The 14,016-nt window shown below is 33.7% G+C and overlaps 2 protein-coding genes across 2 annotated transcripts in view; one reads left to right on the top strand and one right to left on the bottom strand.

The window, feature by feature from the left end:
• Window positions 1-3,503, top strand: part of LOC144957115 (deoxyribonuclease TATDN1-like) — a 42,894-nt gene extending 39,391 nt beyond the window's left edge. The window contains exons 10-12 of the mRNA XM_078888104.1: window positions 990-1,060; window positions 2,076-2,208; window positions 3,374-3,503. Coding sequence (XP_078744230.1) covers window positions 990-1,060; window positions 2,076-2,208; window positions 3,374-3,476 — 307 coding nt within the window. The 3' untranslated portion in view covers window positions 3,477-3,503. The remainder of the gene's footprint in view (window positions 1-989; window positions 1,061-2,075; window positions 2,209-3,373) is intronic.
• Window positions 3,504-5,049: 1,546 nt separating this feature from the next.
• Window positions 5,050-14,016, bottom strand: part of LOC144957069 (transmembrane protein 214-B-like) — a 31,246-nt gene continuing 22,279 nt past the window's right edge. Inside the window, exons 14-16 of the mRNA XM_078888039.1 lie at window positions 12,299-12,467; window positions 11,329-11,480; window positions 5,050-10,453 (exon numbers count right to left, since the gene is read on the bottom strand). Coding sequence (XP_078744165.1) covers window positions 10,336-10,453; window positions 11,329-11,480; window positions 12,299-12,467 — 439 coding nt within the window. The 3' untranslated portion in view covers window positions 5,050-10,335. The remainder of the gene's footprint in view (window positions 10,454-11,328; window positions 11,481-12,298; window positions 12,468-14,016) is intronic.

Here is a 14,016-nt window from a genome sequence, read left to right as displayed (position 1 = left end):
AATTGTCAATCAAATCAGATCAAGTATGTATAAATTTTGTAGTAAAAATAAAATGAAAGTAGAATTTCCCTCCCAAAAGAAGATGATTTCGGTTTGTTATTTATATGGTGTTCTTTGTAAGGCTTTTAATGTACCCTCGTCTCCACACAGGGCAAAGAAAGCCCATTTGCCTTTTTCGGTTTTCACAATCTGAATGGGTTTCCATATTCTATGCAAAACTTCTTCATTTGTTATTCTATCTGACCATTTGATGTTTAACAATCTTCTGTACAACCACATTTCGAAAGCTTCTAGGTGATTTTGATTCTATGCAAAACTTCTTCATTTGTTATTCTATCTGACCATTTGATGTTTAACAATCTTCTGTACAACCACATTTCGAAAGCTTCTAGGTGATTTTGACATTCCTTGTCTAGAGTCCAGGTTTCATACACTTTGAAAGCCTAACACTTAGTGGCTACAGAGAAGGAAAAAGAGCTTGTGGTAATCAGAAGTTGACGTTTTTGACCAGTTTGAGGCTGTCAACAACCAATATCCATACATAAGGGAGGCAGAGGAAAGATAGCCGTGGAGGCATATGATAGGCAACGTGCATACTAATACTAGTACAAGCCATGGATAAGTAAGTAAGTATTTTGTAAATGCATTTTCCATTTGGAAGAGGATCAGCTGCGATGTGATATCATACAGCTATGAGCGTGTTGGATAATGCAGCATTTTAAGTGTTGATTGTTTTCTTTCTCACTCTAACAAAGACAATTCAATAAAGTTCAATCAATCAAAAAGACCTCCAGCTATTATAATATGGCTTCAAATTAAAAAACACAAACTTAAGGGTCTTTAAACAATTTATGATAGATAAGTAATATATATTTTTTTAATTTTATTGTTTTTTCTTCCTTTTTTTTGTGAGCTTTCTCCAATCGTGCATACATTCTTTAAATAATGTTAACCTTTTATCCCCCCCCCCCCTTTCCCCTCCCCACTAGCTCTTTAAAGACTCAGGAAAATATTGATGTCATGTGTTCCATACCAAGTGATAAACTCATGATTGAAACAGGTATTTGTGAAATAATATGTGGAAGAGATGATTTGCTTTACATTTTTACTGGATTAAAGGAGAATAGCTTGAATGGCTGGAGAGCTTGATTCATGGGGGTTGAATAATTTGCAAATCTACCTGAAGAAAAATGACCCACTCATGGCCGTGCCCGAATGTTGCAATTTCACCATGTTGTGTTTGCAATGATGCATGAAAGTGTTATGATTTGCTGTTTGTTTCTATTGTTATGCAGACATAGCAAAGCCTATTTGATGTCATTAGCTTAAACAGTCTAGTCTCAAAAATAGATGGGTGGGTCATAACAGATTTTCTCTTAAGTAATTATTATTCTTTATCAGTGATGACTGAAATCTATATTTTTGTTTTATATTATCTTTTAAGACCTAACCTGGCTTAGATGCAATATTAAAGATTAGTTCACCAGCCTCTTCTTAACTTTTCTTCTGGTGGATTCGTATGATTTCAAAAATCCTAACAGTTTTACTAAATTAGTGAGCCAGTGGTGTTCAGAATTAAAATATCGAATAAGTGTTTTAGGTTTTTTCTGAAATGTAAATAATACCCCAATGTGTTTTTTTGTTCTGAACTGAAAAATATCTAGAAAATTGACCAATAAAGAAGAAATTTGTATAAACTATAGTGGTGGCATTAATTCTATCTCAAGTTTTGTTAGTTTTTTTTTCTTTTCTTATTGGTGGGGGAGGGGGGGGGGGGGTCTTTACATCAGTACCTTACACATTGGTCGGTGATTAATTTTTTCTGTTAGCTTTAGATATTCGAAGTAGGTTGGGTAAACCAAGTGACACCAAAAGTAAGGAACAAAATGTGAGGGGGTAAGGAAAGATCGTTTATTGTGTATACATGAAATATGATCTCCATTATTTAAATACCTGTAAACACTTAAATATTGAATGAATATTCTTTTTGCATTTTTCAAATTATTCAGTGTAAAAATTTTATGCGATTTCAATGACCTTCATCTTATTAAAATGACTGTTTTTTTATCTATAAGATTGTCCTTACTGTGATGTTCGCCAAACTCATGCAGGCCATAAATTTGTTTCTACCAAATTTGACAGCAAGAAAAAAGAGAAATATGATTCCAATTTTATGGTCAAAAGCAGAAATGAACCATGTACTATTGTGTAAGTAGTTGATTCAGTTTATGAATAAACTGCTGGCTTTTCATGTAGTTATATATGCATTTTTATCAAAAAATGATTGTTATGAATTGTATAATTCAGAGAAATTGAATAGAAGTAGGTGTCATTTTAAGGAGGCATTGTGGCTCTGTCACTAAACTGTTAGTTGGCTCTCCAAACCCGACTTTAGAATAAAAAGCAATCTGAAAACAGTTAATTCTATGCATAGATTTTTGTGTTCTTATTAAAATGACACCAAGTTATGCAAAATTGGATAATGAATAAAATAGATATGATTACTCAAACTTTCCGAAAAATGGCCCAAAATGTCGTACCCACTAATATTCCAGTAGAAAAACAGCCGGATGAAATTTTTAAAATATATTTTGGACCTCTTGCAAAATGAAGATGTAAATTTCCACCCTTTTTCAGGTTCACAAGGACCCTCCTGTTTTAAAGAAAGAACTGAAGAAGAAATATATAAAATATGTTGTTCCTTTCCCTCGAAATTATGAGATTTAGATCCATTACCTACGAATATTTTGAAATTATGTCTCCCTGAATTGTTACCATGCATAACTCGTATTATAAATTAGTCACTTATCTCAGGACACATCCCAGATAACTACAAACATGCAATATATATTGTAGTCTTAAAATATATATTGTTGTGACATTATTTATGAGTAATTAAATGTAATTCAGTGTACTATTCATGGAAATAAAATATTAGTTATTGCAAAGGGCAATAGCTCAATAATAATAATACACCATTACAAGATGAATGAGTCAAAAACAGAAGTGATGATTGTGGGAAATTGAGGGCAGTTGAGGGTGAATGATCGTCTTAAGGTGTTGGTTGGGGGTGAAAAGATAAAAGTTTCAAAGACTGAAAATTTTGGGTTTCTATTTTGATTCAGAAATGAGATTATCAGCTCACATTTCTGCTCTATGTTAATCTTTATACTTTCAATTGAAGAAAATCAGTTCGATCTGCCTGCAGACATTTTTTTCCATGAGCAAGAAACTTAACTCTTATTATTTATTTTGAGACACTGCCCTGTGCGGCAGCTAATGCCGAGGACCTTTTTCTTTCTTTACCTCAGAATAGAGCTTAAAGAAAAAATTTACCTTAAGTTTAATACATTCCCTTTTCATCTTTCCCCAGTCAAGTGCTAGAAGTCATGAGTGGGGCCAGAGGCGAGAACAAAGAACAACTTGCTGACGTTCTATTCAAAAATACTGTAGATTTATTCTTTAAAAATATTTGAGAAAATAAATCAATAATGATAACTTTCTTTTTTTGTTAAATATTTGTTTGTCTCTCCAGACATATTTTTAGTTTTATAATTATTATTAACCAGCAGAGATGGAGAGGCTGTGTTTGAGTCTTATATATTCCTTTATACCTGTTGTCCCTTCCTATGTGACTTCCTGAAATGAATTGACTTCGTTTTGCCCTAGGTCCTAGCTGGAGTCTTTTTTTTTAATGAGGAAGACTGAGAGATCCAGTTTTAAAAAAATATTGTTGCTATATTCTCGTTGACTTTAAGTGAGAGTGTACTCGGAATAACATGAGTGTCTCTCTTTTAATTTTGGTGGGTATCTTTTGCTGCTGCTCTTGTGTAAGACTTATGATGGTCTCAGGCTTGGTGCCGCAAGAATGGATTACTGTTTAGGTCTTCTTTGGGAATCCCCTTTGTCTTGGATTCTTGTGAGCTGAGAGAGTAAATGTTGCAGCAGTGAACTTTGAATCTCCCGCTTTCACAATGTCTGTTAGTCAGGTTAAATTAGCTAAAAGAATATTTCCTGTTGTAGCTGTTGACTTCATGTGCAGCTATGTGGTCTTGTGGCATGACACTCACTTTCAGATTTCTGAGTTCGAGCCTTGCTTGGAGCACAGTTAAATCCTTCGTAAAACTACTCACACTCACCATACTCAAGTGTAAAATGAGTACCTGGCCAATAACAGCGTTGTCTTTGTCGGAAAAAAGTGTAATATTGCCAAATAGGCATCATATCTTGTTCTACATGTTAAATGTTGCCATTGGTCAGGGACCCTTTGTAAAGCATGTTTAGTGGATATTGTTATATATGAAAGCCCAAGTTTTTTTTCATCAGAAATTCTGTAAGACTGCACTGCTCTCGAAGTGAAAGGAGTAATAGCAGGACAATTGAAATCCAAGGTTCTTTACCAAATGTTTCTGTAACATTTCTTTTTTTTCCACAGAAGGGTAATTAACCCATCCCATAACCCCCAAACCATCTGAAGAGTCCAGTCTACCCATGGTTTGTTGTCAAAGTTGTTCATCTTCTCGATTGACAAGTCTACCACGGCTAACAAGTTCAATCTATCCGAGTTTTAAGTCAGTGTTGTCTTTTCTAGACTGATTGCCTCCAAGGCTAGCGAGATCAGTATATCAAAGTTATCAATCAGTTTTATTCTCCTAGACTATGGTGGTCCATGACACCTTATTCTGTAATATTCGGTGCAACCCTCAAAGAAAAGGCCTTCCTTCATTGTTTCCACCAGAGGGACGCGCCTCCGTGTTATAACCCAGTCCTTCTATTGGAATCCCTGAGGGGCATGAAAGGTTGAGCGTCACTGTCTGATTAAATGAAGTTGGTAGTTAGGCCTCACCTGGGAGACAACCAAGAAGAAAGCCAAGAACAGAAGCAGATAGCGGACGCTCGTAGAGGCCCTTTGTTCTACAAGGAGCTGAGAGGATTGAGTCAAGTTCTTTACCAGAGCAATGGAAAAGGTATCTATTCTCTCAAGAAAAAGATATTAAAAATTTATAAATACTCCCCACCTGACCCAAAAATAAATGACAAACATAGGGGTTTATGACATAAATTTTATTGATTACTATATCAACACATCATATCCTCAGTTGAATAATAAATAAGTGTAAATGATAGTTCATCAGTGGACTTTGTATTATATACGATTACAATAAGAGGGTACGAACAGATGCAACAAATATTTGTTGTTTTTTAAAATTTCATTAAATAGAAGGAAGCCCTATGACATTTGAATTTTAGCAGAATAAAAGCTTAGTTGTATCAATCACTAAGTATAGACATACCTATTAGAATGCAATAGTTCTTTGTAATTCTGAGACATCATGAACCAATATTGAGCATTTCTTGTCAGACCAAGTTTGCTTATCATCAAAATTAAATGTGACATTTATCAATTATTTATTTAAAGAACTAATAGAATTGTGCCATTTTCTTTACTTTTCAACACTCGAGGTTGGACTTCAATGAGGAGAATGAAAAAGATCTAAACCTATTTTCTTTCTCATAAATATTGATTCCAACATTAAATTTTTAAACACAATTTCAAAGCAACTGTTGGAACTGAATCACGAGAACAGTGGGAATGAAAGCTGAAGCTTTTAGGTCAGTGGACCAACCAGCATAAGGTAATAAGTAAATTAAGACAAAGCTACTAGTTTTGGTTTGGAAGTTGAACGCCACTTGTTGACTCTTGGGTCATATTGATACCTAAGAATCGATGATTGTACAGATCATAAATTAATCTGTGCCAGCTACACTCTTGAGTCATAGGCTTCTAAATCAAGTAAAATAAAGAGGACTCATTCAATAGAGACAATATTAGTAAATTCCAGCATCAATCCTTTCACAGCCCATCCTGATGACTAAAACGTATCACAGACTCTGATACTGAAACAGGATGTCCACAAAAAGCTAGACATTTAGATGGTTTTTAATACTATCAAACACTTGTACAGAAAAGTCAGCAATAATGTATCAATGACGATCTCAGAGAAATCTTTGGGCCTCATTTCGGTCCCAAAGTGGTGCGACTTCAAGGCAAAATGTGGGACACAGCTATTTCGTGTATGCTATTTTAAAAAATTCATTACGACGCCTTTTATCAATAAATATGTCTGAATATTGGCACGTTTAGTAGAGGTTATTTTAGATTATGTCAAATGGCAACTGTTAAAAACAGATGTTTGCCCTTTTGAGTGAAATATTTCTAAAACTCAAGAGCAGAGATTTTGTCGTGAATAAGGTTATATATTCATCTATTTATGTTTCAAATTTCATCGGAATATGATAAGTACTTTTCATGTATCATCACAAAACATCAACCCAATTTGCAATTCAACGGAGTGACACGCAAAGTGATATCAGCGAGGCACGAAGCAAGGCTAAATGGCCAGACTTACACCTGATCAAATTCGATTTAAAAAGTGGCTAAATAGAAACTCGCATGGTTTTCAGTACTAAGACTGACCCTCTTAATACACTAATTGAATTTGACAAACAAAAAATTGAATCGACTAGGATAAATGTCACTGAGACAAAAATAAATAAATAAAATTTTATAAAAGAAATAAAATTCTATATTTGGCCAATTTTGGCCATCGGGCACCTCCACCGCAAAAGTCTGAAGACGCATCTTCTCTCTCCCTTTTTTTCATTGTTACGTCATAGGGATGTTAAGCTTGTCGGCTCTAGCATTTTGTCTTACTAATCAGTTGATAATTCGACTTTTTAACAATCTTTGTCCCCTTTGAAATAGACTTGTCTAATTTCTCTTTCCCTCACAGTTAATTAACACACACACACACTCTCTCTCTCTCTCAGAAATAACATAAGTTATGGTCCCACAGACTTTTTTTGATTGATAATAATTTAGTAGGCATTTTTCATATCATCTGTATGGGTTGTTAACACAAAATGACATTTAGGAAATGTTCCAAATGATTAATATTATGTATATTTTTTAACAAAAGTACGGTTGACCCTAACCATACAGCTCTAAAACTATACAAGTTAAGAGAGCTCTTCTGATGTCTTCATCATATATTCTTAGAAACTTGCCAAGTTTCAATATCATATTCCATGCAAAGCGAGATATAGCCACAAACCAGAATAAAATGTAGAAAAAGGGTCCCATATTTTCCGGGGTTTTTTCTCTTTGTGAGTCATCCAAATAAATGACACCTTTGAAACTGCATAACTTTTTTTATTTATGAATGGGTTTTCAAAATTCAAAAAGATTTTTACTCAGTGGAGATAGGGCTTTGATTTAAACGTAGTATTTCCCACAAAAATAGAAAAAAAATTTCATAGTCATTGCTAATAATGGATATAATAATACCTCTCACAATCACAGGAAAATATGACACATAACTGCCTCCCTCAAAGATAAGGATCCCAGCCAGTGCATGGACAAAAACAAATCGTAATCAGCTCTCAAAAGGACAAGAAAAAAAAAAACAAGGGAAAAAGAAGAAACCTTACCAGCAACCAACCAGTTCTTATCCAATGAAAATGCAGAGGTACTTCAAATCCCTAAAAATTTCATTCTCACCTAGAGGGTTTGTTTGTTTTGTTTTTAAGGGTTTTACGGCGCTTGCAACACATTTAGGTCATATCAGCGCCAGTAAAAAGGCCTAAAATTGGATAGTAAAGACATTCTTGATGTACATTTAAAGGACTTGAGGAAAAGGTAAGACAAAGGGGAATGGTTCAACTGGGGAACAGATGTCGATTCCAAGAGCACACTATCAGTGTACTTAGTTTGAGATCACCTAAAAGTCTCAACCAGACACCAGCACAGAGACCCACTAAGTCACTAAGAGGAATACACACAAATGGTTACAAATCATATGTTAAAAATAGAATAACAGTACATAACAGAGATGATTAACAAGGAAAAAAATATCATCTCCCAAAACTATAACTATACATTCGACTGTTTCCCTCCCAGTCAAGGACTCCGGCCATGGTCAGGACAAACCAAGTAATCTCATTCCAAGACAAAAACAGAAAGCAATTGGAAAACAGACACATGGGGATGGAAAACACGGCAAGTATCTCCCTGACCACTATGGGTCACACTGTTTCCCTCCCATCTAAGGACTCCGGAACAAAACCAAGTAATCTCATCCCAAGACAAAGACAGAAAGCAATTAGACAACAGACACAGGGGGATGGAAGACACAGCAAGTTTGCATTGTTCTTTCAAAGTCATTGTTATCTTGAAATCCTGATGGAAATGCTTTGCTCTCCTTGCATATTTTTCAGGAAAAGCAAAGGAACTATCCTATATAAAAATAATATCAAGGCGAAAAACCAACAAATGACAATGCAAATAAATAGGAGACACAAAAGATCAAAATGAGGCCACATAACAATGACCTTAGCACACACAGATGTACAGACTAAACTTAAAAGTCCACTTATTAATATTTAAGAAAAAATTTAAAAAAAAAACAAAAACTTTTTCCATTGTGAAAAGTCTTGTAATAGATAAGCACATCTGAATTTACTACATTCTTTATATGCCTGTTATGGTCTGATCAAGTTAAAGCGAAATCTTCGCATGTTTAGTTTGTTTTACCAATCGAGTTCCAAAGATTTATGATATCTATGTTGAGAGCGTATATGGTTTAAAAAAATTTTTTAATGAACATTTTTATAAATTTGAATTCTTTATTACGTGCATTCCAAACTCTGAGCTTAGTAAATATAAAATAGCAAAATTCATTTAAGAAAGTAACAAATTGAGTTAATACCTTGTGTGCTCCTTAATTTTATAACTCCAACCCTTAATTTTATAACAATCTGCTCTGATTCAAACAAGAATTCTATCACTGTTTGACATTTCATTGTTGGTTACAGATTTGGAGAGCGCTTTTGTGCTTGATTCGGTTGCAACAACTAAAGAAATTGAATTTTCATCAAAAGCAGGATGGCTTATAAAAGAATTTTTTTTAAATAAAAAAAATGAAAAAGTGATCTTAAATAGACTGGTGACAAGTAAACTGTGAATTTGACTGCTGCTGCTGCTGCTGCGATGATCTAATCGCAAAAACATCTGATATTGATAGCTGACATTCTATGACTGTTTAGGGGTTTCCTGACGACTGATTTACCCAACACACACGACATGTAATCTACACTGGCCATAAATTTTCAAGAAAGTTGAAATTGGAAAAATTTGGAAATAACAGAAGGATAACAATTCTGAACAGCTTACATTCGAATACTTTAAAAAATAAGTATAAGAATATGGGGAAGAGCGGTGAATCCACAGCACTTTGTCTGAGAATAAGGATGAAAAACCCAGATCATTTGTCTAAATAAACAACATTGGCTATTTACAAGAGCTGAAAGCTCCTGATCTAAAAATCTTAAAAAGTAGACCAATCTTTGTGAATAAAATAAAACATGCAAGTTCAGTAAGATGAATAAATAAATTTAAAAAATTTAAAAAAGAATTGCCTAATGCGTTCCCAATACCCAGTTATCAACAAACCCACTAGGTATTGTAAAATAGTTATGAATTTTTGCCTATTCTTGTAAAATTTACAAAATCTGAATGTGACTGTATTTATAGTGTTGAAAGGTTAGAAATAAGCAGAAAAACAAAATTTTGTTCATACTTTTTATTAACATGACAAAGAGATGACAATAGTTGGTGTAAATTTACTCATTAAGTGTGACTAGCTTTCATTTGAAATGATGAATAGAGGTAACTTTAGCCCATACCCATCACAGATTCAAAGGAATATCTTTTCAGGATTCATTTAACAAACGGAAAAGATACATTATAAATTTAATTCTATCAAATTCACTGCAGTCTGCTTAAAGTCAACACCTTAGGACTATAACTATAAAAATTTGTTGACTTAAAGTGAGGTTAACTTAAGCCATTTTTGATGAAAACAATGTAGAGAATTTAAAAATTCTGGGCATTTATTCCATTATGTATCAGGTTGGCAGAGACAATTTATAGGTATCTTGTCCTGAAGGCCTCTTGTTTTCCACACGATTCTGAAGTTTTAGAAATTATTATCAATAACAAATAGGGGAATAAGGGGCTCCATTGACTTAAAGCAGAGTTCTATTTTTGTAGACTGCAATGAAAAAACCCCCAAAAAACATGACATATTTTTATTACTGTCATCGATGGAAAAGTTGAACGTGGGAGCTATTCATTGAAGAAAATATGATGAGATGATTGATTTGTAAAATGCAATTCGGAAATAAATAATACAAGTCCTATAGAGTGGCAATACAACATACAACAATAACCCCTTTTCCATTTAGCCATTTGGTGTCCTTATGTGAAAATCCGTTCTATTTGGAAGCTAAAAAAAATGTCTTAGTCCATGATATCAAGATTGAAGTACAATTTTGAAGGTGCTCAACACCCCATAACGCTGTGTCTTTTATAGCCTCCTTGGACAGAGATCCCCTGAAACATAGAAAATCATTAATTTATCACAATAAATTATTAAGAGTAGTTCTTAAAAGCCATAGTACCCAAAGAGCTAAAGTTTATCTTGGTCTATGAAGCATTTAATGGACATTAAAAATAATTTTTACCCATTGGTTAGCCATCACAAAGTGCTCTCTACTAGATCTAACAGATCTAGTAACCCAATCACTGAGAATATACAAAGGCGTCAAGAAAAAAGTCAACGCAGGATTAAAAGCAATTGATCTATTGAGACCCCGTATAAAGTTTTTGGATAAAAGAGTGAGCAGCGTCAGACACTTATCCAGTGTTAATTGAACCAGCTCTTCAGTGAAATGAAATACTATTATTAGAGAAGGGGCGAGATGGTGGAGTGAATAGCATTGCACTTTCATAATGTAGAGACCTCAGTTTGACAGCCAGCCATCAGCAATATGCTTTTTTCTTGAGCAAGAAATTTGCCTCGTATTGCTCACTTCTCTCATGAAGGCATATAACACCGATTCTTCAAGAGTAACTCTCAAAAAAAAAAAGAAGAAGAAGAAAAGAGCAGAGGATATATTAAGATGAAACTATTTTTGTCCTATGAATTTTGTTTCCTCAGCCCAGTTCCATGAATGAAATCATATTTATTTTTTTCAAAATGGGGCCATATATGACAAAACGTCTATGTAAATTTTTAAATAACATTATTATTAATGGATGTGATTCATTTCTAGATATATCTCTGATCTTAATTTTTTTATCAGCTCTATTCTTTAAGTCAAAGTGATAGTTGTGTTGATTTAAAGAAAAACTGAGTATTTTCTATTTGGGAGTGTGTGGTACTCCATAATTACTGCTAATCAATTATCTCATTTAAATTAACTCACGTCAAAACATGTTCTGTAAGCCAGTGATATGCCTCTCCAGCAAAATATTGAGCATGGATCCATGCCTTGAACGAGTAATCTTTGAGTAAATCCCAAGACAACCACACCAACTCTTCACATCGTATCCAAAACTCGGGGGATAATTCATAGATCTGTAGCAAGAAATAAATTGTCAACTTTGTTAGAAATGCTCATTTACAGAATTGGTGATGTGCAATCAATTATATATATATATACATTGGTTTTCAGAATATATATATATAAATCGATTCTGAAAACCAATGTCCTTATACATTCTAGTTTCTCCAATTTCTTTGTGTGTTAATATATATCCTGTTTCATTTGTTTCTTAGAAATATTTTCTGGTCCATGAAGAACGACCAGATGGAAAAAGTCAATTCAACAATGCGTTTGTTTTGACGTGTTTTGATAAGCACACCTGCTCATAACTATGATTAGCTTGTAATTGTAATGCATACACGGCATTATGAGCCAATCAAAAAGAATTAATAAGCCATATCAAAGATAGCTCTTGTAAACAAGTAAGCAGAGCTGCAAAATAAAGGTGGATAATAACTATAAGAAAAAAAAATTGATGTTACACACACCAGCTACCCATTTAGTTACACAAAGCAGATTACATGTATATTATGCACCCTGATGTGTAGAAATAAAATCGTTCGAAAAATAAAACAAAACATATCATATCTTGAGCTCCAAAACAATCGTATTCTATTCTATAAAATGATATAGTACATATATATATATTTATATATATATTACTAGTTATATTGACACAATTCCATTTAAATTACTTGAGACAGCAGATTGATGTCAGTGGAGATATTGAAGTAGGTACTGAAGAAGTTTACAAGTCAATTTTATAAAAACCCAGCAAACAGGAAATGTGTGTGTTACATTTATGTAAAATGTTAGTATTGTAAAATAAAAAATAAATGAATAATCTTACCCATTGATAAAGTTGTATGAATTTTTCAATAGCAAGTGCTCTGTAAGGCCGAGAGTACTCTTCAGCATTGATTAAAAAGTCTTTGGAACTGTTCCATACTGTGATTGAAAATGGGACAACTGTTTCCCGAACTTGATTGTAAAAAATTGGGAAGTTTATCTTCAGCCAACTGTAAATAACAATAAATAAATAATCAAATGGTGACCTGAGGCATCTATATATTTTTTATCATCTTGAATGAATGAATGAATGAATGAATGAATTTATATAGTGCCTAGAACCACAATGTGCTCAGAGGCACTTTACAATTCAAATAAAACAATAATAAATTTGATAATTTAAGCATAAAATCTATCATATTGGATTAGCATTAATCAATTTGTAATTCAATTACCACGAATTGTGCTACAAGATGAAAATTTAGGATATCTATAACATGTAGGCCTAATAGAAATGTTAAACATCAAATGATTTTCTAAAGAGATGTGTTTTAAGTTTCTTTTTAAAGTTTTCAAATGTCGGACATTTTTTGAGGGATGAAGGCAGTTGGTTCCATAAGACGGATGCCGACTGGCTAAAAGATCTCTCACTAAAAGACGATCTACAGCGAGGAACCTGGAAGAGATCTTGACCACTGGATCTAAGTTCTCTCTCCGGCACATAGAGATTAACCATGTTTTGTAGGTATACAGCTGTCTTATAAAAACATTTAAAAGCATAGCATAGAATTTTGAACATAATTCGGCTGTTAACAGGGAGCCAATGCAAAGATATTAAAATCGGCGTTACATGCTCTTTCACCCCACAACCAGTCACCATTCTAGCAGCTCTATTTTCCACTTTCTGAAGCTGTCTAATTATATATTTTGGTGACGATTGTAACAGAGCGTTACAGTAATCTATTCGGTTAAGTACAAATGATGTCATTAAGGTTTTGACAGTATCAGTATCCAAAAGATGTCTAATTCTATAAATTTTATGGAGATGAAGATGACAAATCTGAGCAACTTTACTGACATGAGCGTCCATACACAATCGTGAATCTAAATATGTACCTAAATTCCTGACATTTCCACCATTTACAATCTTAATTTGACTACCAGCAATACTCAATGATTCTATTTCTGTTCTTTTCCGGTTATTTCCATAAAAACTTATTATTTCCGTTTTATCCTCATTTAACTTTAATTTATTTAAAACCATCCAATCTTTTATGTCTTTCACGCACGCTTCCACTCGAGATACAATGTCCACTCTTGTATCGTTAGTAACAGGGAAATAAATTTGAGTATCGTCGGCATACAAGTGAAAATTCAACTCATACGCCGAGATTATAGCATGTATGGGTGTTGTATACAAGGTATATAAGATGGGCTCCAGGACAGAACCCTAGGGTACCCCAAACTGCAGAACACTAATATCAGAAAGAGAATCTTCAATGGCAACACACTGTGTGCGGTCAGAAAGATAAGATTCAAACCAGTCCAAAACATCATTTTGAATATTAAAATCGGTTTGAAGTCTGTTTAAGAGCAATTTCCGATCAATGGTATCGAATGCAGCACTTAAATCAAGCAGTATGAGCACTGCCGTTTTCTTATCAGCAACATAATTAACAAGATCATTGTGCAGACTCAGTGGATCAAAGCAGACTCAGTGCAGTGTCCCTTGCGATGCGGACTGTACCATTGATCGAAAGTTGCTCTCATCTAAAAAGG

This window comes from Berghia stephanieae, chromosome 1 (assembly GCF_034508935.2).
Source record: "Berghia stephanieae isolate SIO BIC M18660-M18661 chromosome 1, UCSD_Bste_1.3, whole genome shotgun sequence".
Classification (NCBI taxonomy): Eukaryota; Metazoa; Mollusca; class Gastropoda; order Nudibranchia; family Aeolidiidae; genus Berghia; species Berghia stephanieae.
The sequence above is the reverse complement of the archived record's forward strand: the minus strand, read 5'-3'. Positions and strand labels throughout refer to the sequence as shown.